Source organism: Brassica napus, chromosome C2 (assembly GCF_020379485.1).
Source record: "Brassica napus cultivar Da-Ae chromosome C2, Da-Ae, whole genome shotgun sequence".
In the NCBI taxonomy this organism is placed as follows: Eukaryota; Viridiplantae; Streptophyta; class Magnoliopsida; order Brassicales; family Brassicaceae; genus Brassica; species Brassica napus.
The window spans coordinates 19,679,160-19,704,674 of record NC_063445.1 but is presented as its reverse complement, the minus strand read 5'-3'; the positions used below and the strand labels follow the sequence as shown (position 1 = coordinate 19,704,674).

Below are 25,515 nucleotides of genomic sequence, written 5' to 3'. Positions count from 1 at the left end.
TTCTCGCATATTTTGTCTCTTGAGGTTTGGATGTCAATCAAAAAGGAAATTAAATATATTCCTACAACCTGAAGTTACAATGATATTCATAAATTTACTCGGCCTAATATATAACAAAAAATCAAAAACTTTTAAACAAAACAGAAAAAATGGAATTTGATTTATTATATGACTTCTCTTCTTGATAATTCATGTGTGTTCAATACTTGTCACCCAAACTTTGACTCTGCATTTGCATTGCTCCCAAGGGTCTTAGGATCTCACTCAAATGCACCAATGAACAGCTTAAAAAGAATTTGGGAAGCTTTATTTCCTGATGACATGCAAGGAAAAATTCACCAATCAATATTGTAAAATGACGGGAAAATGAATTACAACGCGTGGAAGTGGTATCATGCACTTTCTCGATGTCTCAAGAACATAAGAATACATTGAAACAACAATATAGCTTCAAGCAACCCATTTCAAATGATAATTTAATTTGATTGTGCCTCTATGAAATATTCAAACAAAATCCATTAGCAACCAAAATCTTGCTACAACTGTTGTTTCGTCAGAAATTTTCTCTCATCACCGTGAAAATTGAAAAATGCATTTCATGTCCTAGATCAACATAACAAAGTGCTTTCACAAAGCATATAAAAGAATAGATTTAATAATAAATTTGAAAACCTGTGATGTAGCTGAAAATTCATATGCGAAACAAAAGCCAATGTCTTACCTTGTAGTTTGTCTATCTTGTTCTTTGGCGTGAATCTCTGGCCTCGTCTCCTCTTACTCAGACTCGAAAATCCTGGATCTTGCTCTTTCTTCTCCAGTCGATCTCTCACAGTCACCACCTCCTAACGCACATGTCCACAACTACTCTATGACAAGGAACAAAACAATAAAAACTCATCAGCTAATTGAAATTAATAAAGAAGAAGGAGGAAGTTCAAGCAATCAATAGAATCTGTCTCTGTATTGTAACTCCAATTGACGAAGGTATGGTGGTTGATGATCTTCAAGATCCCCTGGTTAAACAGATTGACAAACTACATATACATGATATTGAGAAGATGACAGTATGTAAAAGATACAAATACAAACCTTCAATTGACCAATGATACACATAAGTTTTTGTGGCCAGCCCCATCATCTTTGGTGTAATCCATTTCCAAAAAAGGGTACAACAAAACATGGGTAATTAACATCCAATCCAAACATAAAATCAAGACCAGCAAACCAGACTCAAAGTGTACAACAAATAATAGAATAACAAAAAGTTTGTTTCGATGCTCACCTGCTCAGTCATCTGATGTGGTTTCTGCTTATCAAAGGATTGGGACAACATCATTATATAATAGCTAAGCCGGTGCCGGCTTGGTTGTCTTCGGAGGTTACCTAGAAAGATGAAGAGGTCGATGGACAAGTGGGTTAACACGTTAATGGACGGATTTAAGGAGCAAATAAATGAAAACCAATGCAGTTATAGGGTTTTCGCAAGAGGCATCACCTGAAGAGAAGGGAAGCGGCGGCAGAGTTTGTTTGTCGATTTACTAAGATGATGCAACCTGCAACCCTATAGACATTGGGCCTGAACAATATAGCAGAAACACGATAGGCCCACGAAACAAAAGAAACAAACAATTCGTAAGTTAATATATGGAGCTGCCACGTGTCGTAATTCGCCCTCTTCTTCCTGGTGACGTAGACGCACGAGGAGAGAGACAAATTTGTTTTATTATTATAGATAGATATCTTATTTATTATAGTTTTTCGTCTTAGCAGTCAAAAAATATTTCATAAATGGGAGCGAAAGGAAATCTGTTGTGGTGAGGTTGCGAAGGGAATCTGTTATTAGGAAGAATTATGTCCCTACAAATGGTCGTATTACCCTGCTGTAGATACAGTTCCCATTTAAGTTATTGTTTTCTGTTTGGAATTCAGGTCGTGCTTGCTCAATGCTCACAACAGCAAAGCTATAAGATATATAGTCATGGATCCCATTGTTTGGCTTGAACGTGGGTTCGCTATATATTATACAGTAATAGTAGAAGTGTCGAACTATAAAAGCAACGTTAAGACTTATATCTCACTCTAATTATTATTGTTTGATAGCGCAAAAGGCATGACGTACGCATATCAGTTTTGTATTCAACCACCAGGATAAACCATAATGTATATTATATAGGAACAGATTCATGTGTTCAGCACAAAAGAGAATCCTCATGGATCATGTTAGTCTTTAATAAACATCGCATGTTTATTGGTGCAATCCCTTAGTGGGTGCTTAGTGAATTTTTAAATATTAAAGTTGAGTTGGGGTCAAAAAGAAAAGAACCAAACTATGAGGACTGGATGTGCAAAATAGCCAAAAGTAGCCACTGATGTTTCACGAGTCTTTCGAATGCGACGGCGAACTTGATTCCAACGATGAGCAGCACGACGGAGATGAACTGACGATGCCGAAACTGAGGTGGAGGAGAGCTGACGACGCCGATGATTCAGGGACTGTGCGGTGGAGGAGAGCTGAGACGTTGGGGATTGATGATTGGAGCATCGGAGAGGGGAGAAACAACCAACCATGGTCTCCAATCTCGAGATGCAGAGCGGCTTCATGGCGTCGAGGAGTCGTCGAGGTGTCCGCTGTTTCGCCACCGAGAGAAGAAAAAGGAAAAAAACGAAAAACGACACTGCTCCTCCAGCCAACCTGATTGTGCCACGTACCCACTAAGCAACGTGCCTTCGAGATCCGAATTAGACGACGTCCTTTGCTTAATTGTCTATTTTCCTTTTATTTTAATTGTATAATTTAGCTAAACAACCCTCCTACGCCGATAAACATGCTCTAATGGGCTGGTGGAAGTCAAACAAGCGACGTAATGGTATAACTAGACCCTGGTCCGCGGGCCAGCGCGGATATGAATTTTCAGTTTTTAATTATTTATTTTATTAAATGATGTATTTGTAATATTCGTTCATATTATATTCATTAAGTAAATATTTTTTTTTGCATCTTAAACTATCTATTTTTTTACGAATGTGTGATATCATATAAAAAAAAAAATGAGTATAGAGTTAATTAGATAATTTTAAAAACAGAAATTTTTCTTTCGTGTGCGATATCATATAAATAATGATCCGCCCAGTTAACAAAAATCATGATTATTTTATGTGTAATTTTTTTTATTTTGACAATTTCCTTAAAACTATATTAAATTTTACATATTTTCGTCAGAATATTTTTAATATCTTTACCTTTTTATTTGAAATGCAACTCAATATTTTTTTAACAATTATAACAAAATATTTAAAAAATATTTTTAGAATTTGTTTGAAAAATATTAAAATTACATTTTAAATTAAAATTATCCTAAAATATGATAAGTTTTGATGTAAACGAAAACTCAAATTATGTCAAAATAATGATATTCAATGATAATAACAATTTTAATTGATTATTTAAAAAAATACATTTACAAAAATATTGTTTGAAAGAAAATTCATTTATCTCTCAAATATAAAATAAAAATATTATAACTAAATAATAAAAAATATAAATAAAAACCATAAATTTAGCAAATGACAACTGAGTTATATTATACTAAATTTTTTTTTTCTAACAATTTATCAAATGACAAATGAGTTATGAGCAAATAATACCATATAATTTTTAAAAACATAGTCATTCTTAAATATTTTTTGAATAAATAATTATTTTTAAATTTAATCAACTGAAAATAATATCCGTACAATTGTGTGAGTCAAATTCTAGTTTTATTGATGCATGTTATATATTAGTGCTGCATGTTTTAGGTAACATTTTAATGATGCACGTTTTTAAAAATCTCCATTATTAAAATTATTGCACGTAAGGATAACTCATGAGTTTTTTTGGTTGATTAAATAACTTTATGTCCAAATTTATTTAAGGATATTTCATTAAGGTAACTGAAAAAGACAAACAATAAAATAAGAAATTTAAATTCATTTAAGCATATTTCATTAATGTAACTGAAAAGACAAGTAATAAAATTAGACAGTTTTATTCGTTTTAGGATATTTCATAAATGCAACTAAAAAAACAAGAAAAAAGGGAGTTTAATTAATGAAGTAAGAACATTTTTCAAATGGGTACTTCTCTTTTAATAATATAGATGGTGCGGTGTTTAGTAAAACACAAAATAATCAGAAATTAATGCATGCATAATGAGTGAATAGACACTATTTACTGCAAATAATAACTTCAAATACAAACGAAACACAATATCTAACCAACATATAATTACCCCGCGTATTACTTGATGTAAAAATCAATCTCTCAATTCTAATATAAAACATATATAAACACAATGTTGAGATATAGTGAAAGTTGTTATAAAATAGTATATAACTTACAATAATAAAATAAATAGTGACCGTTGTTATAAAAATAGTGAAAATTAATGTTTCACATATAATTAAATATAAATTAAACATTTAAAAAAAATCAAACTAATTGGTTTTAAGGGTAAAAAAGTATATGTTTTACAAGTATTGTGAACAAAAAATCTAAGGTTGTTGTATTTAATTAAATATGATTTTTTTTAAAATGCTAAAATAAAAATCTCAACTATAATTTTAATACTGATATGAAACTAATTGCACAATATAATAAAATAACAGAAATGAAATTAGTTAATTTATACAAAAACAAACTTAAAATATCTATACCGACATAATAAAATTAGAAAACAACTTCATTAATAATCCCAACAATTTTCATACAAAATTTAGTTAACTACAACAAAAGTGAATCTGAGTCTTTTATAGTAAACGAGTTCAACGGAAAAGAAATTACAAAATAACAAAACCGTACATAATTAAAATAAATAATTTAAACTAAAAAACAAATGTTAAAAGAGATTATAACAGTACAAATTCAGGATGGGGGATTCCATCACTATCACTGTTGTTCAAGGCAGATTCCATCTCGGTAGCAGGCAGCGTCCTGACCTTGGTTTTAACTCCAGGAGCACTCACAACGTGTCATGAGCGTTGCTTTCTCCTTTTTTCAGGAACCTGAGTAAGAATCCCTCAATCTCCGGTGGGGTTGCACCACCGTCTACCTGAAAACAAGATGATTATGTAAAAAATGTCTCTCGAATCAAAAATTAAGAGCTGCTAGAATGTGCAAACCTTGATATTGGCTTCCTGAATAAGCAGGTTGGCAGATGCAGAAAGACCATTCTTCGACAGGAGAGTTGCTATCGAACGAAACAGAAGTTCCTTCTGCTCCATAGAAGGAACAGCTCCAGCGTCATCTGAAATGCAGAAGACAAGAGCATTAGACGCTCTAAACGAAGTATCAAAGACTGCAGTATGCAAGAGAGAGAGAGGAGAGGAGCACACTCACTCACCGATTGCAGGGTTGGAGCGCTAGCTGAGTCCCAATGCCGCTGCATAATCAGTAGTCACCAGTGACTCATAAACCCCCAATATAAAAATAATCATAGAGATGGAAAAACAAAAATATCTAATCATGTCTTACAGTCTCTCAATGAGGAATCCATCAGACTCATCAGGAGATTCATACTCGTCCTCTTCGTTCAAGGCAGAGTCCATGACCGGTCCGTTCAAGACAGATTCCATCTCAGCAGGGGGAAGCCTCCATACCTTTGTCTTAACTCCACAAGGACTCACGAACGTTTCCTGCAAACAAAAGAAGATGATTTCAAGCATTTGAAAGAAACTAATCTTGGTTACAAAGGAGAGGATATTTAACCTGGATGAAGTTAAAACTAGGGACAGAAGGAGCACGGTTCTTGATAAGCTTGTGCGCCAATCTCTGCCTCCTCCTCCTCCTCCTCCTAAGGAGGTTGAGCTTGCAACGTCGGGTGTAACTGTGAGAATAATTTGTCAAATATATATTACTAAAGATGAACTAAGCACAAAGAGACAGCAGAAGAAACATACCCCACGGAAACCTTCATTCTGTTCTTGATATGATGTACGCTAGAGTTAGAGTGAACAGGCTCATGCGGTTTACAACCACAACCGCTGCATAATCAAAACAACAAGAATAATCAAATCAGATCAGATAAAAAAGATATAACAAAACAATTTTTTTTTCTTGTAGTCTTACAATTCCCTATGTAGGTATCCATCAGACTCATCACTATCTTCGTTCAAGACAGATTCCATCTCAGCTGGGGGAAGCCTCCATACCTTTGTCTTAACTCCACAAGGACTCACGAACGTTTCCTGCAAACAAAAGATTATTTAAGCATTTGGCAGAAACCAATCTTGGTTACAAAAAGGGATTTAATTAGTGATAAATTTTTAACCTCAATGAAGTTGAAACGAGGTTTGTTGGAGACAGGAGGAGCAATCTTCTTTCCAGATCTCATAACTCTCTTCTTGGTGCTATCAGAAAAAGAGAAACCATGTCAAACTTCAAACATCTAGAAAACTAAACCACGAACCCAAGATCTGCAAGCAAATCAACACGCACCAAAACTACAAACAAATCATCACGCACCAGCCAAAAGACACAAGGAAGAAGAAAAAGAAGACGATCAATTAAACTAAACAGGCAGAAGGAAGAAGGAGACGATCAACGAAACTAAACATTCAGAGACCGACGGAAGGAAGAAGGAACTACGAGACGGAAGAAACAGTACCCCATGTTTCTCTACCAAGGTGACGATCAATGCGTTTATAAACCCTAAATCATTCAAACAACTTCCCATTTATATGCTAATTTTACCGATCCAGGCCCATTAAACCTTCACTTTTGAACTTGCATAAAAGTCTCACTATATTCTTCATTTGGATTTTCAAAATTTTGGGAATATGCTTATAAGTTTCATTCGGGTTACTTCCAAATTCGGGTTTTTTTGTTCAACTCACGACATATAAAGGTTTCTGCTGTGTCACCAGCACATCGTAAATATTGTGACCCAACTAAAATGCCAACTAAAGACCCAGACCTAATTGTAGATGAAAGACTAATGGAAACTGGATTCAAAAGTTGAACAACCTGTGAAATAGGAAAGAGAGAGAGAGAGAGACAAAGGAAGAAACATAGTATGGAGAAGATAATAATAGCACTATTAACCCTAAAATTGCTTAACTTTGGGTGCTTAAAAAAAATTAATTTTTTTTTTGTCTAAATAAAAAAAAATATTAAAAAATGACCAATCGCGGGTCGTCACGTGTCCGTGAGTTCTGTAAACAGTGCAAGCAACAGCTGCTTGTGATGTCTAATTAAGCACTCCTTTTTCTTTTTATTCTTTTTTCCTTTTTTTTAATTAAAAAATGTTAAACATTCCTTAAACACCCATGGTTAATGGTGTTCTAACAAACACTAAAAATAATATTATAAAATACTTAAAGATAAATTATGTTGAAGTTTATAAATATCATCAGTTAAAACTATAATAGTATGAAAAAACTCTTTAACCAAACTTTTTAAAATAATTTAAATCATTAGGACTCTTCTAATTCAAAATTCTGTTTAGTTTTATAAATCATCATTAAATTTTTTAAAAAATCATCACAGTGACTCATCAACCCCAATACATAAGAGATCATCATGATAGGATAGAAAAACTTTTAAAAACTATCCAATCATGTCTTACAAATTCGGATAGAGCTCTAAATCATGAGATCCATCACTATCGCTATCGCTATCGCTATCACTGTCGTTCATGACATAGTCCATCTCAGCAGGAGGAAGCGTCCAGACCTTGGTCTTAACTCCACGAGCACTCACGAACATGTCCTGCAAAAGACAAAAAGATGATTTCAAGCATTTGAAAGAAACCAATCTTGGTGGATTTAATGATATTTTAAACCTGAATGAAGTTGAAACGAGGGACAGAAGGAGCAGACTTCTTGATAAGCTTGTGTTCCAATCTCTGCCCCCTCTTCCTAAGGAGGTTGGGCTTGCAACGTCTGGTGAAACTGTCATCAAACAAACGATGTCAAATATTATACTAAAGATGAACTAAGCACAAAGAGAGACAGAAGAAACATACCCCAACTTTCGACCAACTGAAATCTTCTGCTGTGCTCTCACAGTTAGAGAGAACGGATTCATGCGGGTTAACCCCAACACCGCTGCATAATCAATCAAACACCGAGAATAATCAGATAGAAAGGTATAACAAAGCAAATTTTTGTTTCTTGTACTCTTACAAATTCGGATAGGGCTCTCCATCACTATCACTATCACTATCACTATCACTATCACTATCACTATCACTGTCACTGTCACTGTCACTGTCACTGTCACTGTCACTGTCACTGTCACTGTCACTGTCGTTCATGACTGATTCCATTTCAGCAGCAGGAAGCGTACAGACCTTGGTTTTAACTCCACGAGCACTCACGAATATTTCCTGCAAACAAAAAAGACAAATTTCAAGCATTTGAAAGAAACCAACAACAAAAGGATTTAGTTATATTTTTAACCTCAATGAAGTTGAAACGAGGTTTGTTGGAGACAGGAGGAGCAATCTTCTTTCCAGATCTCATAACTCTCTTCTTGGTGCTATCAGATCAACAGATAGAGAAAAAGAAAAAACATGTCAAGCTACAACACCAACCATCTACAAACTAAAACACGATCAACCAAACTAAGGAAGAAGGAACTACGAGATGGAAGAAATAGTACCCCATGTTTCTCTACGAAGGAGACGATCAACGGCGAGTGGGTTTATAAACCCTAAATCATTCAAACAACTTCCCATTTATATGATAATTTTATCGATCCAGGCCCATTAAACCTTCACTTTTGAACTTGCATAAAAGTCTCACTATGTTCTTAACTTTGATTTGGATTTTCAAAATTTTGGGAATATGCTTATAAGTTCCATTCGGGTTTTACTAATTTTGAGGTCGATTCGGTTTGGTTACTTCCAAATTCAGTTGAGATCGGATCTGAATCGTTCAAAAATGTATTAAAAAACTTAAAAATCAACAAAAAAAACTTAAAAATTAACAAAAAAAACTATTCAAAATATATTATTATTTAAAAATCTAACTAAAAACTTGTTAAACTACCTAAACTAATTCAAAATAACAAATAATACAAACTACAAAAATCTGTAAATACTCTTAAATATCTAAATTACTTTAATATATATAGAAAAATTATTTAACTAGTTTTGGATATTTTCGGATCCTACTATAAATTTTGGTTCGGTTTGGATTATATCCAAACTCTAAAATACAAAACTCTTAAGTTTCGTTTGAATATTTTTATATAAATGGTTCGGATGGGGTATCGGTTATTTCGGTTTAGGTTAAATTCGGGATTCGGTTTGGGGTAAAAACACTCAGACCTAATTTTTAGTAAAAGAAGTATTCACAAATTATGATATACTTGCATTGTTACGTAAAATTATATCGCAATATTTTTAATAAATATTTAATAATATAATCATGGGATATTGATATATGATGTATATATAAAATAATAGCGTAAGTCAAACTATATCAATATTTTAGTAGATGGGTAGATTGTACACCTTCACAAATAATTCGGTTAAGATCTGCGCCTTACAGGGGGTTAGACGGTTCTTACGTTATAAATGTTACATATTTTTCATGAAATAAATTTTGTTACATAATAATATATTTATGCCCAAAATGAGCTAACTATTTTTTAAAAGTTTATAAATATAATCAAATTTCAAATGATGAAATAATTAAATATATGATAACTATGGATGAGATTTCTATATGTTTTATTAAAGTATATGGTGGTGAAATTAACCCAAAAAAAAATAATTACATAATTTTCAGCAGACCAACACTTAAGGTATGTACAACTATAACTAACGAAGCTGAAACATCTCAGGGCATCTCCATCCCCATTCCATTTTTTCTTCTAAAATAGAGTAAAAGTGAATATGGAGTAAGGAATGATCCAACCCAACTACATATCTCATTCCATAATGAAATTTACTTCATAAATGAAGTAATCCATTTTTTTGTTTGTTCATCACTCCATTGTGAAGTGTGAAATGGAGTAGGGTTGGAACAATTTTACTCCATTTTCGCTTTTACTCTATTTTCGCTTTTACTCTATTTTCGCTTTTACTCCATTTTGAAGAAAAAATGGAGTTTTACATTGGAGATGCTCTCATAACACAATTTGTTTTTCGCAACCGGGAACTTTCAGGTTCTAGGCGAGAAAATGAGGTTTCTGCAAGCATACTTATCAGAAATAGACACAAGACTAAGGTTCCAAGATCTTTTACATGCTTTCAGACAATGTTATTTCATTTTTGAGTTATAATATGGTTTTTCAGTATAGCTATTGGACCGAGGTTGAGAAGATTGGCAGCATAGATGATTTGCAGCAACTAGAAAATTCAGTAAGACAGTCTTTGTATCAAATCCGTGCTCATAAGGTATATCTTTCTCCTAAATAATTAGTTAAGGTCTCACTTTACCAAACTTATGCATCATATTGCGAATGACAAGAGAACATGGTTTTAAACAGTTCATATCATCTTTTGAATGTTTTATGTACTAAAGTATACGTTCATGCAGATACAGAGTGAAATAGATGTAGATTTTGGAATGGATAATGAGCAACAGCTTGAGAATTTCTCATGGGTTACAGATGAAAACATGAATGTTCCTCTAAAACAAGAAGACCCAAATATGCAGTTTTATCATACTTACAGGGACATAACTTGCTCAGCAAGTTCATCTCTTGAAAGTTACTCAGGAATCTTTGGTAAAAGCTCAAATATCAAAAACAGCAATTCAACAATCTCAGCTTCCTAAATGATCCAAAGCTTCAATAACTAGCTGAGTGGAATCTATTAGGAAGTCCCGCAGATTACTACGTTAGCCAGATCTTGGAAGCATCTTATAGGCCTCAGTTTGGAGGAAACTTGGCTTCTTCTGAGACGCTAACGGCTAACTTATCACGTTACCGTCTTTGATGATCCTCTGCTCCCACGGGTAAACAATGGTTTTGCTTATCATTATTTAATTTGCTTCATAGTCATGTCATAGCATGTCTTGTTTTGCTGACTGTTTCTTATCAGTGAACTTAGCTCTACCGAAGCTCAGGTTCAAACATCATCTCAAACTCCCGTCAAAACAAGACTTACTCAAGAAGAAAAGGGAAAAGCTAAGATGTATGAAGAAGACTTACCTTGTGCTGTTCTCCAGTCGAAGTGTGACAGCTCAGACTCAAGTGATCAACGGTCACAAAGAGTTAGTCTTTCCCAAAAGAAGCTTGACGACAAAACACTACTCAATACTGGTACGGATAGAGGGTTTTATCTAAAGCTGTCCAATGCATTCTCAGCCCTCGATTGTGAAGCTGATACTGGATGAAGCCATCTGTCTCAGCTTAGGGCTTTCACTTGCTTTCTCTTCTTTGTATAAATATGCAACTCTTGTAAGAGAACAGCCTCCATGCTGAAATAAACAAAAGATTGAAACTTTATCTTCTTTGTTCTGTGTGTGATATTGAGGTTTCTTATATGGTATCAGAGCCATGAAAACTCAACATCTAGAGGTCTATCATCCTCCGGCTCTTCGCATCACCAACAGTGTCACCATCACCTTGACTGAGAAGAACTACATCCTGGGAAAATCTTAGTTTGAAGCTTTTCTCAACGGTCAAGGTCTTCTCGGTTATGTTACCGGTCAGTCACCACAACCCGCTGCTACTCTCACCGTCACAGGCATCGATGGCGTTGCTATTAAAACCCCGAATCCTGACTCTACCAAATGGTTTCAAATGGATCAAGTGGTAAAGTCGTGGCTTTTAGGGTCTTTCTCTGAAGATATTCTCAGCCTTGTTGTTGACTGTCAAACGTCGCATGAGGTCTGGATCTCTTTGGCTCGTTACTACAACTGTTCTACATCCTCTCGTTTGTTCGAACTCCAAAGGAAGCTCCACACGATTCAAAAGCTCACCAAACCCATGGCTGAGTATCTTCAGGAGATAAAGTCGGTCTGTTCGCAGCTCTCTTCCATTGGTAGTCATGTTCCTGAACGTATGAAAGTCTTCGCTGCTCTTCATGGTCTTGGTCGTTACTATGAACCGATCAAAACTACCATCGAGAGTTCCATGGATGCTTCTCCTACTCCAACGTTTGAAGATATCATCCCTCGTCTGACCAGTTTTGACGACAGATTACAGAGCTACAACAACTCTTCTGACGTCTCCCCATATCTCGCCTTCTACTCTCAACATGGTCGTGGTCAGTACTCTCGCTTCAGAGGAAGGGGTCAAGGCAGAGGATCTTACTCTACTCGTGGGAGAGGCTTTCATCAGCACGTCAGCTCTCCTTCGGGTTCCTCTGTTTCTTCAGACGGTGAGAACAGGCCAACATGTCAGATCTGTGGTAAACCAGGGCATAATGCTCATCGTTTCTGGCATCGCTTCGACAACAGCTATCAACTAGATGATCTTCTTGCTGCACTCACAGCTCTCCGTATCACTGACATTACTAATCATGGCCATGAGTGGTTTCCGGATTCTGGCGCATCATCTCACGTCACCAACTCTCCTCACCATCTGCAACAGTCTCAGGTCTACACTGGATCTGATTCTGTTATGGTTGGTAATGGAGAGTACCTCCCTATCACGCACACTGGTTCCACCAGCTTGGCCTCCACGTCAGGTACGATTCCAGTCTCTGATGTCTTAGTGTGTCCTAAGATTGCTAAGTCTCTACTTTCTGTTTCTAAGATTACATCAGACTATCCTTGCTCTGTGGATTCTGATTGTGACAATGTACACATCTATGATAAGGCAATCGGCTTCTTCTTCAGGGGCCTCACACTAGTGGTCTCTACTCTCTGTGTTCGTCATCTCCTCAGGTCTTCTACTCTAACAGACAGATCAGTGCGAGTGATGAAGTGTGGCACCAGAGACTTGGCCATCCTAATCCGCTTGTTCTGCAACAACTCTCAGTCAATAAGGCAATCTTCATCAGTAAAATCTCCAAGACTATCTGTGAAGCATGCCATCTTGGAAAGAGCTCTAGATTACCTTTTTTTGATTCTAGTTTTGTAGCTACTAGACCTTTGGAAAGAGTTCACTGTGATTTATGGGGCCCTTCTCATGTTTCTTCTATCCAAGGCTTTCGTTTATATGTAGTATTCATTGATCACTACACTAGATTCTCTTGGTTCTATCCTTTAAGAAACAAATCAGACTTTTATGAAATCTTCTTAAAGTTTCAAGCTCTACCTCAAAACATTTGTCAAGAGAAAATATGTACCTTTCAGTGTGATGGTGGTGGTGAATTCATAAGTCACAAGTTTCTGCATCACCTAGAACTTCATGAAATTCAGCAACATATCTCTTGTCCTCACACTCCCCAACAAAACGGCTTGGCCGAACGAAAGCATCGTCAGCTAATAGAGCTCGGTCTTGCTCTTATGTTTCATGGGAAGATTCCACAAAAATATTGGGTAGAAGCATTCTTCACAGCAAATTTTCTCAGTAATCTGTTGCCTCACACTGCTCTTGCTGACTCCAAAAGTCCTTTTGACCTTCTTCATAATAGGAAACCAGATTACATATCACTTAGAGTCTTTGGTTGTGCTTGCTTTCCTATGCTACGTGACTACACTTCTTCCAAGCTGGATCCAAGATCTCCCAAATGCGTTTTCTTGGGCTATAATGAGAAGTTTAAGGGTTATCGTTGCTTGCTTCCCACTACTGGCCGAGTTTATATTTCTCGTCACATTATCTTTGATGAGACTTCGTTCCCTTTTGCCGACATCTACTCTCATCTCCACCCTGCTACCAAGTCTACAATCTTGAAAGCTTGTCAAGACAGCTTTGTTCAACGTCAAACAAAGCCCCCAGAGGTTCAAAAACCTGTCATGTTTAATTTGGAACCAATCAGCTTAATAAATGTTTCATCTCCTGTGGCTTCTTCTGTTAGCTCTACCAGCTCAAGCATCTTCTCCCCTGAAGACTTTCCTCCTCTGCCTTTGCGGTCTCAACAACAAGTCCCTCTTTCAGCTCCAATGCAGTCTGTTAGTACTATGTCTTGTGAAGAGCATCGTACTGGGTGTACGTCAGGCTCTGATCCTGTTTCTATAGGCAACATCGTTGCTTTTTCACATGATCGGTCAATACTACCTCAGGCTCAGTCAGCTCCTCCTTCTCATCCAATGATCACTTGATCTAAAGCTGGTATAATGAAGCCCAATCCTCGATATGCTCTTCTTACTCAGAAAGCGGCGTTTCCAACTCCTAAGACTGTCTCAGAAACTCTTCAACACCCGGGATGGAACAATGCAATGATAGAGGAATTTGATAACTGTCAAGCAACCAAAACTTGGTCTCTTGTACCTCGTACTCCTAGCATGAATGTACTAGGTTGCCTCTGGGTTTATAGAAACAAACTCAATGCGGACGGTACTTTCAAAAAACACAGAGTGAGAGTTGTTGCCAGAGGCAATGAACAAGCTGAAGGCATCGACTATCTTGAGACTTATAGTCCCGTAGTGCGCTCAGCGACAGTACGGACAGTGCTTCACATTGCTACAGTCATGAGATGGAACATCAAACAAATGGATGCTAAAAACGCATTTCTCCACGGTGATCTTGCTGAGACTGTCTACATGCATCAGCCAGCTGGTTTTGTTGACAAGAGCAAGCCTGATCATGTTTGTCTGCTCCACAAATCCGTATACGGTCTCAAGCAATCGCCTAGAGCGTGGTTCGACAAGTTCAGCTCGTATCTTCTTTAGTTTGGATTCATCTGCAGTATAAAGGATCCTTCTCTTTTCATCTACTCAAAAGACAAGGATGTGATTATGCTCCTTCTTTATGTCGATGATATGCTTATCACAGGCAATAGCTCTTCGGCTCTTGAGAGACTTCTAGCTGACCTCGACTCTCAGTTCCGAATGACTGATCTTGGCCCTATGCACTACTTTCTTGGCATTCAGGTCAATAATAACAAAGATGAACTGTTCTTGAGCCAACAGAGCTATGCTGAAGATATTCTAGCCGTTGCCTCTATGTCTGATTGCAAGCCAGTAGCCACTCCTTTGCCGCTGCAACTGAATCTCACCATTGAGAATGATATGAAGTTCACTAATCCAAAGTTCTTTCGCACTCTCGCAGGCAAGTTACAGTATCTGACTCTTACTAGACCTGACATTCAATTTGCTGTCAACTATGTTTGCCAGAAGATGCATTCACCTATGGTTTCAGACTTCAATTTGCTGAAACGGATCCTCCGGTACGTTAAAGGTACTACCTCAATGGGCATAAGCATCATCAAAGATACTGATTTCATGCTTCGCGCCTATAGCGACAGTGACTGGGGAGGTTGCTCAACTACTAAAAGATCAACCGGAGGATACTGCACATTTATTGGAAGCAATCTAATCTCCTGGTCCTCTCAGAAGCAACCTACTGTCTCAAGAAGTTCCACTGAGGCTGAGTATCGTTCTCTCTCTGAAACAGCTTGCGAGATTACATGGTTGTGTATCCTTCTTCGAGAACTTGGTGTTCCACTTCCTGATACACCAGAGCTCTATGGAGACAACCTTTCGTCTGTTCATCTCACTGCTAATCCTGCCTATCACAAACGAACAAAGCATTTTGCGCTTGATTATCATTTCGTCAGAGAGAGAGTCGCATTGAAAGCCTTGGTGGTCAAGCATATTCCGGCTCATCAACAAATTGCTGACATATTCACCAAGTCTCTTCCTACTGCTGCTTTTCAATCTCTTCGTTTCAAACTGGGTGTTGATGTTCCACCTACACCAAGTTTGAGGGGGGGATATCAGTGAACTTAGCTCTACCAAAGCTCAGGTTCAAACATCATCTCAAACTCCCGCCAAAACAAGACTTACTCAAGAAGAAAAGGGAAAAGCTAAGATGTATGAAGAAGACTTACCTTGTGCTGTTCTCCAGTCGAAGTGTGACAGCTCAGACTCAAGTGATCAACGGTCACAAAGAGTTAGTCTTTCTCAAAAGAAGCTTGACGACAAAACACTACTCAAGACTGGTACGGATAGAGCGTTTTGTCTAAAGCTGTCCAATGCATCCTCAGCCCTCGATTGTGAAGCTGATACTGGATGAAGCCATCTGTCTCATCTTAGGGCTTTCACTTGCTTTCTCTTCTTTGTATAAATATGCAACTCTTGTAAGAGAACAGCCTCCATGCTGAAATAAACAAAAGATTGAAACTTTATCTTCTTTGTTCTGTGTGTGATATTGAGGTTTCTTATATTTCTGACATATCTAAACATCCAGCCGCCAAACTTATAAGCAGCTCCGGAAAAACACGAAGCGTTGATCCGGGAAAACGCGCCTTTTATTTGAGCAGTCACGAGTAGGCCTGAGACTTATTATCCGAGATCCGGATTCGATTCCAGATCCGCTCTGGATCCGCTCCGAAAATAGGATATCCGGGGTGTCCGGATCCGAATCCGGATAGTAAAATCTTGGATCCGTGCAAGCCGAATTCGGATCCAGATATCTTAATTTTTAGGTCCTGATATCCGGATCCGGATCCGTATTTTTAAAATACATTAAATTTTTAAATTTTATTAATATTAATATTTGATATATTAATATTTATACATGAATTAATCTTATAATATTATATTTTAGTTTTTACAATATTATAAACATATATAAATATATTTATAAATATTTAATTTATGTATTATATTAAAAAAATTAATATTTTTTGTTAAAAAAATTATTTTTAATTATTTTGACGGATCCGGATCCGGATATCCGCGGATAATAGAATATCGAGACGGATATCCGAAACCCGGATATCCGGAAACCACGAATCCGGATCCGGATATTAAATCCACGGATCCGGATCCGGATCCGGATACCCTAAATTTCCCGGATATCCGGATCCGTCCCAGGGCTAGTCACGAGAATGCGGATGAAGCTAAGATTGATAAGTTACAGGGAAACCAAAAAAAAAAAAATCAACAAATATATATGATACCATATTAAGTTGCTTGTAACTTACGAGATTATCCAAAATGCATAATGAAAGTTTTATTTTTTTTATTCTTGTGTATTTTGTTGACCTACCTTGATAGTTGATACTCCTGCACATAACTTCTTTTGACGGTTATTCATATTGACCCTAAGCAATGTGATTTTAGGCGCTTACATCAGGGGTTTTTTTGGAAGACAAAGACGCAAGATGTGGCCTTTATCCGCAGAGACCGAGTATTCTATATCGTTCAACATGTTTAGAATTCGAATGGATATGCAAACTGCTTTTGGTGAACCGCATAATAAATCTATAAATATGTTCTTTGATAATCAAGATACGCTTCACATTGCAGCTAACTCCGTATTTCACAAACGAACTAAACATATCGAAAGAATTGTCACTATATCTAAAACTACATAGTTAAAGGTGAATTTACATCATACGTTCATACATCGGCACAAATGGTGACATATGTACAAAAGATTTTGATATACAAGCATTCAGATATCTTTGTGGCAAGTTGAATATTTATTATTTTCATGCGCCAATTTCAAAAAGACTATTATAACTTTTTGTAAATATTACATTTTACATGTATTTTTTATTTATATCTCAAACTTCGTAATTATTCTAAGATGTATATCTACTCTCATAAGTCACTTAATCAAGTGAGCCGTTCTATTCACATCTTTGACACCTCAGATGCATAAGCAATACAGGTATACTAAAAACTGGTCGGAAATAAGACCATCATTAACCCCACTCTTTTAAGTAGGGTTCTTAGTTTCGGCTAAGAGGCGGTTTTTAGTTTTTCTTATATTTTTACTAAGAAAAATTAAGACCCGTCTCTTAAATAAATGATATAAGAACCATCTTTTAGCCGGAAAATATAAAAAAAATATCAAATCATGAGTTAAGAACTCCGGCTAAGAGACCGGGATTAATGATGCCTTAATGTTTCTGATGGGTCAGTTATCTAGGTTAGTTTGAACAGTAGATGGATATATCGTGTCTTGTTCTATAAATATATTTTTTAATCAAAAAGAAAAGACAATTAAAAGAAATACTACTAAAGAATTTGATTTTCATAGCAAATGAAAATATATTAACTATGCTTTCACTTGCAGTTCAAGTGAATTATTTTATAGAATTTCCAATATATATGCTGGGCGTGAACATAATAAACAAATATATACCTATTATTTTTTCCACTCTATATAATACATATGGTGATTTACGACACACAAACTGAAAAATAACAATCTCAAATATTCCGTACTTTTAAAAATTGAAAATTTACAACATAGATGATGATGACTTAACGACGTTAATACAATCTACCAATTCTTGAAAGGTGAAACTCTCCCTCTCGCTTCAAGAGGGGATACAAACACGATAAATGTACTACTAGCGGGTGGTCCTTAATTCCACCTCTGCATCAATAAAACTTAGTATTAAAAAAAAACCTCACCAATAATAGAAAGGTTCGAAAAGGAAACGTCATCAAGGCTTTGTGGAAAATCAAGCACTCGAAGCACCACTTCTTTTTAGGTAAGAACGGACCAAATTACTAATATGGCCCCTCTCCAATCTTTCTACTACATACAACACCACACGAACCACTAGTTTTCACTTGGTCAAATGATATGAGAATTTTTACCAAATCACCCCTTCCTAGCGTATCTGTGCGCCGGTGAAGGTCTGGCCGAAGGACCAACGAGCGGAAGCGACGTTGTTAGAAACGATGGTTCGACCATCGCTGGTTGTGACTTTGAAAGAGAGAGCTTGTCCGTTTAGGTAAGAGTTACTCTGCCAGTTTTGTCCCCAGTTTCTCGACATGGCTTGCCATCCTGTTCTCGACCCTTTAACCCACGCCGAGTGAACATCTCCGGCTCCTCCCACATTAGTAATCAGAACAAGGTTGAAGTAAGAATGTCCATTGATAGTAAACCTTATGCCTCCCCTTCTCACGCAAGACACTCTGCAAAACCAAAAATCAAAAGCAGAGTAAGTTTCTAAACACCTCCTCTGTTTTCGAAAAGCAAAAAAAAAAAAAAACAGGGTAGCTCTGTTTTTTTAGTCTTGTATTCTGTTTAAACAGAGAAATTGAATAAAAGGGCACTCTACAAAACCGAGTAAGATTCTAAACACATCCTCTGTTTTGGAAGTGAAAGAAACAGAGCAGCTCTGTTTTTGTCCTCTGTTTCCGGTTTAAAACAGAGGATTTGAAGAAAAAGGTTACCTTCTGTAGGCGACGGGGACAATGCCAGCTTTGTGTTGAGCGATGCGTTGAAACACGGGCTGAGAGAGATCGAAATGCTGCTGAGGAGGATTACACCAACCTCCTGCGTTGTTCGGTAACGCGTTGTTAGGAGGGCAGAAGTTAGTCGCTGTGACGACGATTGAGCCAGGGAGACACCATTTTCCATCGTTTTGGCATCGTATCTCGAAGCAAGCACCGCAGCTTAATCCGTTGTTGAACAGAGCCGTGCTCAGCGCCGCCGTGTTGGTTCCATACCCTTGGCTATAAAGGTTTCCGTACCCACAAGCACCTCCCATTGTGCCGGAGGCATCACCACCACCGTAGAACGTGGCGTGTGCGTTTACCCAACCGCCACCGTATCCATTCACACGTGACGTCATTACTGCGAGAACAACCATAACCAAGAAGCTGACGAGACCCATCTTGTTATCTTTTTATAAACCTGCACATAGGTAGTAAGATTGATAAGTTTATACTATTATTCTAAAAGAAGATGAAAGTAGCTAAAACTAGTAATGGGCGTGTGTGTGAGACAGAGGAGATGATTACTTAGAGAAGCTTTGATCTTTCTTCCTTCCTTAAAGAGGTGATGATTATGAGAATCTGTTGTTTGGTTTAGAATTGGATACAACAGAGGAGGCGGGTGGTTCAATTTATAGAAAAACTTTAGTGAGTGAAATTTTACGTTTTTGCCACTAGTTAATCACCTACCATGCACTCATCTTTACTTTATCCTTTTCAATTCATCTTTATTACTCGCTCTCTTTTTTTATATTTGATGTTTCAGAAGAATTTTTTTTGTTCCAGACTATTTAACGTTTTGAAATTTATTAATAATTAATGCAAGATAACCAATGATATTATAGTTTCTATTTTGCTATTGGTTGAATTGTGGTAAGGTTAACACATATTTTTGTTTAGAAAATTAAATGTATCATAATCTGTACATAATAGGAATAATAGGAAAAACGTCAAATATAAAAAAACGGAGTGAATACTATTATATTTTCATCTTTATTTTCTTCTCAATTAAAAACAAGGCCAAGACTCATAATGCAATTTCTTTTTAGATTTTCCCATATATATATAATTTCTTTTTAGATTTTCCCATATATATATATATATATATTATAAATTGAGCTTATTAAATGTAATATTAATGAATGAAGTACACAATTAGAAGAATTACTTTATTATTGGGACCAAAAACCGTTGAAGTCTTAATATTTAATGGCATGAAAAAAACAAAGAGTCAAAGACACATGTAGGCCTGCAGGTTTGGGTCGGGTTGTTCGAAATGCAGATAGTTCGGTTCGACCAAAATCTTGCTGAATTGAATCGAATTTTTTTGGTTCGGTATGGTATTCACGTAGTTCGGTTTAAAGTTTTTTTACCAAAACTAACCAATTTTTTTGATTATATTTTGGTTAAAATTTGGTTAAATTCGGGCAATTCCGGTTAGTTAGTTTTATTCAATTAGTTTTTTCAAAGTTTTGATTAACTCGGTTAGTTTTGTTCAAAATGTGGTTAACAAAAAAAATTAGAAAACCAAACTAACCAATTATCGAACCAAGATATTTTTTTTTATAAACCTTTCAAATTGAACCGAATTCACAAGCTAACCGAAATTTTGGTTTGGTTTGGTTTGGTTCGGCAAGTTGGGTTCGATTTAAACCGCAGGTCCGCAGGCCTAGACACTGGTGAGCTACAAGAACTATTTTTCAGGCGCCTTCAAACAGTTATACACACAAATTTTTACTTGGAAATTATATATTAATTTTCCAATAAACAATTGAGGAAATTAACAATATCATATATTAGGTCGTCTAAAAATTGTATTTGGTACCCTTGATGCAAATAGTTGTGATTCAAAACTGGCTTGAATAATAAATGAAAGCAAAGAAAAGCAAGAAAATAAAATAAAGACAGAAATTTCAAGTTGGAATTCAAGTGAGCGAGAGTGGGCTGCTTTGAGTTAGATGTTACACAAGACGTATAGCTTTGTCTTTCGTTTATCTCAATCAATATTTCGATCTGTAACACTCGTAATTATATTCATCTTCAGAAATTATCAAAACTACGATCAACGCAGTCGTGTCTGTTTATGTGAAAAAACGTCGCTGATACATTAAATTTAATTACTTAATATTGACAAAAGAAAAAACTACATGTGTCCGGTTATGAAGTATCTAACTTGCAAGGAGCTTGCTCGGTGTTTCTGCGGAAGTATTTATTAGGGTTAGATTGAATCTAGATTTTGAGATGACATTTTACTTTGAGCATCGAGAAAATAGATGCAGATTTTAAATATAACAAGACTAGGATAATACATGCGCATCACGAGTTTATTTGAATTATATTATCGATAATTTTTTATATATTTGATTATTTTATTTAAACATATACAACATTTTTTGTTGTTGTTATATAATTTCTTTCTGATGGACCGGATCAATTTTTATTAAAAATTATGGAACTAAACTATAATTAATATAACATGGGTTGATCAGATTGAACATTAAACAAATTATGACACAAAAACTTTATTTTTTTTCGCCGAACACATTCTTGAAAAAAGTGAACAGTACTGTTTCCACATTTGAATTATTTTCACATTTATCTTCCATATGGTTTTCAAAGGTTTCAGATCAACCATCGAATTAGGATAATGTCATTTTAATGCTTTTAGTCGTACGCTTAAGGAAACCTACATTTTTGTAATTTAAAAGTCGTTTTAAGAAATTCAAAATATAACATATAAGAAAAAATCTAACATATAAGAAAAATATAACATGTAAAGTTTCCTCATTTTTGTATTTTAAAGTCGTTTTAAAAAATTTTAAATATAACATATAAGGTTTTAAATTTTTTTAAATATAACATACAATGTTTCATCATTTTTGTAATTTAAAGTCATTTTAAAAAATTCAAAATATAACATATAAGAAAAAATCTATTTTTTATTATATGTTTAATGTGATTGTTTAATTTTCTTAATAATATAAAATTAAACAAAAATGAAGAAGTATGCGAAAATTGTTATCAAATCTTTATTATTCATAGTCATCAACCATCGAATTAGGATAATGTCATTTTAATGCTTTTAGTCGTACGCTTAAGGAAACCTACATTTTTATAATTTAAAAGTCGTTTTAAGAAATTCAAAATATAACATATAAGAAAAAATCTAACATATAAGAAAAATATAACATGTAAGGTTTCCTCATTTTTGTATTTTAAAGTCAATATAACATATAAGGTTTCATCATTTTTGTAATTTAAAGTCATTTTAAAAAATTCAAAATATAACATATAAGAAAAAATCTATTTTTTATTATATGGTTAATGTGATTGTTTAATTTTTTTAATAATATAAAATTAAACAAATATGAAGAAGTATGCGAAAATTGTTATCAAATCTTTATTATTCATAGTCATTAATTGCCATATATATTAATCATATTAAGTAGTTCCGTAACTTTTATTTAAAGAAAGAATATACGCTTCTTATATTTTGGGTTAATATAATGTTCCGTAACAATTGGATTTGGACAAACATTTTTTTAATTGATTTTTAAGCTGCCAAATAAGATAAATTATCATCCTAAGTAAGTGATACCTAAACATAGTCTCTTTTTAATTATACCTAAACATAGTCTCTTTTGCTTTTTTGAGCTTTTCTTCATTATGATTTAAATATAAAGTACTAATTCGATTATTCGTAAAGCATTGTTTCAGAGCCGTAGCTTTCTAGTGAACAAAATAGCTGGCTCAGAGCCGTAGCTTTCAAATTAGTTATGAAAGGCGCAAGCTAAGCCGTCAAACAGACAAACACACACATTTACTTACATCCATGTAAGGTGCAATAGCAGCGTCATGGAACCCAATTTGCTAAGTTCCCGAATGTTAAGAGTAGAAATGAGATGTACCTGCTAAACTTCTCTGATGGTGCAGGCTCGGATGAAGATGGTAAGGCAAAGACAACCCCAAACAGCTTCAGGTCAGAAAGATTTGTTACTACTGAAACTGCTCCATCGCCAGATATCATCAAGTCAATCTGCACCAAGAAATCAAGTTGGGTAACGCTAAACCTCTAACAATAAAGATTGCAGCGGAATCAGCTATATCCAGCAAGCACGAAGATCAGATACATACTTCATTGCCAATCCCCTCTTTGCTATTTTTTTCTCCAAGAGCTACCCTCACTTCCTCACTTGAAGCAGCTTGTTTCAGTTCTTCATCGAGAATAAAACCAAATCTAGCACATGTTATGGCAGTAGAATAATCACAGAACCCAAATAAAAGATCTTAAATGGACATTGGTATGATAATAATGAAAAAAAAATGCAGTACCAAAGCGAATAGCAAGGATTCGCAAAGGATCATCCAGATAAGGACCGTGCACAGATAAGTACTTATCAAAAGCTTCGTCATGCCAATGAAATCTCATTGTTGTGATCTCACCATGTGAACAAAATTCCACATGAAGCCGTTACAGAGAGATTGTTGGAGTTGAAGCTTGACAACGATCTTACTTAGGGATTAACACATTTCCTCATGAGTACCACCTAAAATTTTGGGATTTGAGGTGCAAAAACGAAAGGAATTCACAAAAAAAAAAATTCTAATAACCAGAGTTGCAATCTAACTATTCCACAAAGATCACACCTTTCGATTAAGTAAAAGTATAGCTCTTGCCGCAAGGTGCCATCGATAGTATTAAAGATCCGAACCAGAGTATCCTTGGAGCTGGTCGTGGCCAACAAATGCCCATCGTGCGTGAGAGAGAATCAAGCTATCCTGGAATAGTGAGCCATGATGAACTTGGTCCGCTTAGAGGCGTAGAGCTTGATCCGAACTTTGTCCTTTCTGCAAACATTGATATACCATATGATACCAATACCATAGAACCAACACCCTGCGAGAGACGGCACAGAGCTTAGGGTTTGCCGTTTGCGATGGGCTCAATCCGATGCATCAACTTGCGGTCCATGAACGTCGGACCTGAAGGAGAATTCGCAGATACATCGGCTTCGGTGATCGTCCCGAATCATGCATGATCTACCGCCTAAAAATGCCAGTATATTGCATATGAAAAGAATTTCCATGACGGTGACCTCACCCCCACGATCCAAATCATGATGGAAAAATCTAGAAAAGTCAATATACAACCAAGTTTGATAGAAATCAAATTCCGATTAAGAGTTTTATAAATAAAATCAGAATGAGAAAAGCTAAGAGAATCCATAAATGAGAGTAAAGGGGAAACGAAGTGGAGGATGTATTGATTGATCGTGGATTAGATCATGAAACGGAAACGAAGAAGAGGAAGAGCAAAGGGTTTCAAGAATCGATCTAGCAAATTAGGGTTTGGAGAAATGAGGAAGGCAAGGTCAAGTCGGCGAGTATCAGGTAAGGGCTTCGACTTTTTATGGGCTTCCTGGCCCATTTGTATAACACGACGAATTTTAAAAAAAGGCAAAGCCCAACATAGACAAACCGGAGTTACCGTGGCAAAACGTTATAACATGATTGGGTGATTTTTTATGCTGACGTAGACAGTATATATAAGACTCATATCTATATTATTAAAAGAGAAATACCCATTTGAAAATGTCCCTACTTCATTAGTTAAACTTCCTATTTTTTGTTTGTCTTTTTCAATTACATTAATGAAATATCTTTAAATAAATTTAAATTACCTATTTAATTTCTTGTCTTTTCAGTTACATTAATGAAATATCCTTAAATGAATTTAAACTACCTATTTTATTGATTATCTTTTTCAGTTACATTAATGAAATATCTTTAAATGAATTTGAACGTAATGTCATTTAATTAACAAAAAAAACTCAGAAGTTATCTTTACGTGCATAATTTTAATAATGGAGATTTTTCAAAACGTGCATCATTAAAATGTTATCTAAAACTTGCAGCACTAATATATAACATGCATCAATAAAACTAGATTTTAACCCACATAATCGTAAGGGTATTATTTTTCAATTTATTAAATTTAAAAATTATTATTTATTCAAAAAATATTAAGAATTGATATGTTTTTTAAAAAAATTTATGGTATTTGCTCCTATCGGTAGTATAACTTTAAACAAAATTTTAGCATAATATAACTTATTTGTCGTTTTCTAAATTTATGGCTTTTATTTATAAATTTTATTATTTAATTATAATATTTTCATTTTATATTTGAAAGATGAATGAATATTTCTTTCTAACAATATTTTTTGTATATATATATTTTTTTAAAAAATCAATTTAAATTGTTATTATCATTGAATATAATTA

At 35.2% G+C, this 25,515-nt stretch overlaps 4 protein-coding genes and 1 long non-coding RNA gene across 9 annotated transcripts; all 5 read right to left on the bottom strand.

Moving 5' to 3' along the window:
- Positions 1–42: 42 nt before the first annotated feature.
- On the bottom strand, positions 43–2,973 carry LOC106435224. 3 transcript variants are annotated; one of them, XR_007319992.1, is made up of 5 exons: positions 1,496–2,968; positions 1,283–1,383; positions 1,090–1,138; positions 722–1,013; positions 43–313 (listed from the first exon to the last, which is right to left on the bottom strand). It is a non-coding gene; the product is annotated as an uncharacterized LOC106435224 (long non-coding RNA). The 3 variants fall into 3 exon arrangements; XR_007319993.1 differs by having other exon boundaries at positions 1,283–1,497; XR_007319991.1 differs by having other exon boundaries at positions 722–1,383; positions 1,496–2,973.
- Positions 2,974–4,134: 1,161 nt separating this feature from the next.
- LOC111202579 lies at positions 4,135–7,987 on the bottom strand. 2 transcript variants are annotated; one of them, XR_007319672.1, is made up of 7 exons: positions 6,309–7,987; positions 6,107–6,225; positions 5,938–6,021; positions 5,747–5,864; positions 5,513–5,673; positions 5,161–5,420; positions 4,135–5,090 (listed from the first exon to the last, which is right to left on the bottom strand). XR_007319672.1 is itself a non-coding variant. In XM_048748096.1 (6 exons), the coding sequence occupies exons 1-6, from the start codon at positions 6,369–6,371 to the stop codon at positions 5,378–5,380; spliced, it is 588 nt and encodes a 195-aa protein (XP_048604053.1). In that variant the 5' UTR covers positions 6,372–7,987; the 3' UTR covers positions 4,135–5,377. The 2 variants fall into 2 exon arrangements, 1 of the variants encoding a protein (XP_048604053.1); XM_048748096.1 differs by having other exon boundaries at positions 4,135–5,420.
- Positions 7,601–8,646, bottom strand: LOC111203079. Its single transcript, XM_048748816.1, has 6 exons — positions 8,642–8,646; positions 8,440–8,518; positions 8,189–8,366; positions 8,004–8,085; positions 7,821–7,929; positions 7,601–7,747 (listed from the first exon to the last, which is right to left on the bottom strand). Exons 1-6 carry the CDS (start codon positions 8,644–8,646, stop codon positions 7,601–7,603), a joined length of 600 nt encoding a protein of 199 aa, XP_048604773.1.
- Positions 8,647–18,124: 9,478 nt separating this feature from the next.
- Positions 18,125–19,937, bottom strand: LOC106435228 (expansin-A1-like). 2 transcript variants are annotated; one of them, XM_013876096.3, is made up of 4 exons: positions 19,759–19,937; positions 19,189–19,651; positions 18,607–18,927; positions 18,125–18,379 (listed from the first exon to the last, which is right to left on the bottom strand). In XM_013876096.3, exons 2-3 carry the CDS (start codon positions 19,629–19,631, stop codon positions 18,621–18,623), a joined length of 750 nt encoding a protein of 249 aa, XP_013731550.1. In that variant the 5' UTR covers positions 19,632–19,651; positions 19,759–19,937; the 3' UTR covers positions 18,125–18,379; positions 18,607–18,620. The 2 variants fall into 2 exon arrangements, with proteins under 2 accessions (XP_013731550.1, XP_013731549.1); XM_013876095.3 differs by having other exon boundaries at positions 18,125–18,927.
- On the bottom strand, positions 19,819–24,839 carry LOC106435225. Its single transcript, XM_048748557.1, has 5 exons — positions 23,878–24,839; positions 23,563–23,777; positions 23,365–23,444; positions 23,139–23,266; positions 19,819–21,427 (listed from the first exon to the last, which is right to left on the bottom strand). The coding sequence occupies exons 2-5, from the start codon at positions 23,657–23,659 to the stop codon at positions 21,388–21,390; spliced, it is 345 nt and encodes a 114-aa protein (XP_048604514.1). The 5' UTR covers positions 23,660–23,777; positions 23,878–24,839; the 3' UTR covers positions 19,819–21,387.
- Between the last annotated feature and the right edge of the window lie 676 nt (positions 24,840–25,515).

Bases quoted from the DNA above. Each gene is read 5' to 3' on its own strand.
- LOC106435228 (XM_013876095.3), bottom strand. From the start codon at position 19,631: ATGGGTCTCGTCAGCTTCTTGGTTATGGTTGTTCTCGCAGTAATGACG. The intron at 18,928-19,188 runs GTAACCTTTTTC...TTGGTTTTGCAG, and splicing joins GTCCCCGTCGCCTACAGAAG to AGTGTCTTGCGTGAGAAGGG.
- LOC106435225 (XM_048748557.1), bottom strand. From the start codon at position 23,659: ATGAGATTTCATTGGCATGACGAAGCTTTTGATAAGTACTTATCTGTG. The intron at 23,445-23,562 runs GTACTGCATTTT...TTCTCGATGAAG, and splicing joins AATCCTTGCTATTCGCTTTG to AACTGAAACAAGCTGCTTCA. The intron at 21,428-23,138 runs GTACATCTCATT...ATACTTCCGCAG, and splicing joins CCATCAGAGAAGTTTAGCAG to AAACACCGAGCAAGCTCCTT.
- LOC111203079 (XM_048748816.1), bottom strand. The intron at 8,086-8,188 runs GTGATGGAGAGC...TTGATTATGCAG, and splicing joins TAGTGATAGTGATAGTGATA to CGGTGTTGGGGTTAACCCGC. The intron at 7,930-8,003 runs GTATGTTTCTTC...GTTTGATGACAG, and splicing joins TCAGTTGGTCGAAAGTTGGG to TTTCACCAGACGTTGCAAGC.
- LOC111202579 (XM_048748096.1), bottom strand. From the start codon at position 6,371: ATGAGATCTGGAAAGAAGATTGCTCCTCCTGTCTCCAACAAACCTCGT. The intron at 6,022-6,106 runs GTAAGACTACAA...TTGATTATGCAG, and splicing joins GGATACCTACATAGGGAATT to CGGTTGTGGTTGTAAACCGC. The intron at 5,674-5,746 runs GTTAAATATCCT...TTTTGTTTGCAG, and splicing joins CTAGTTTTAACTTCATCCAG to GAAACGTTCGTGAGTCCTTG.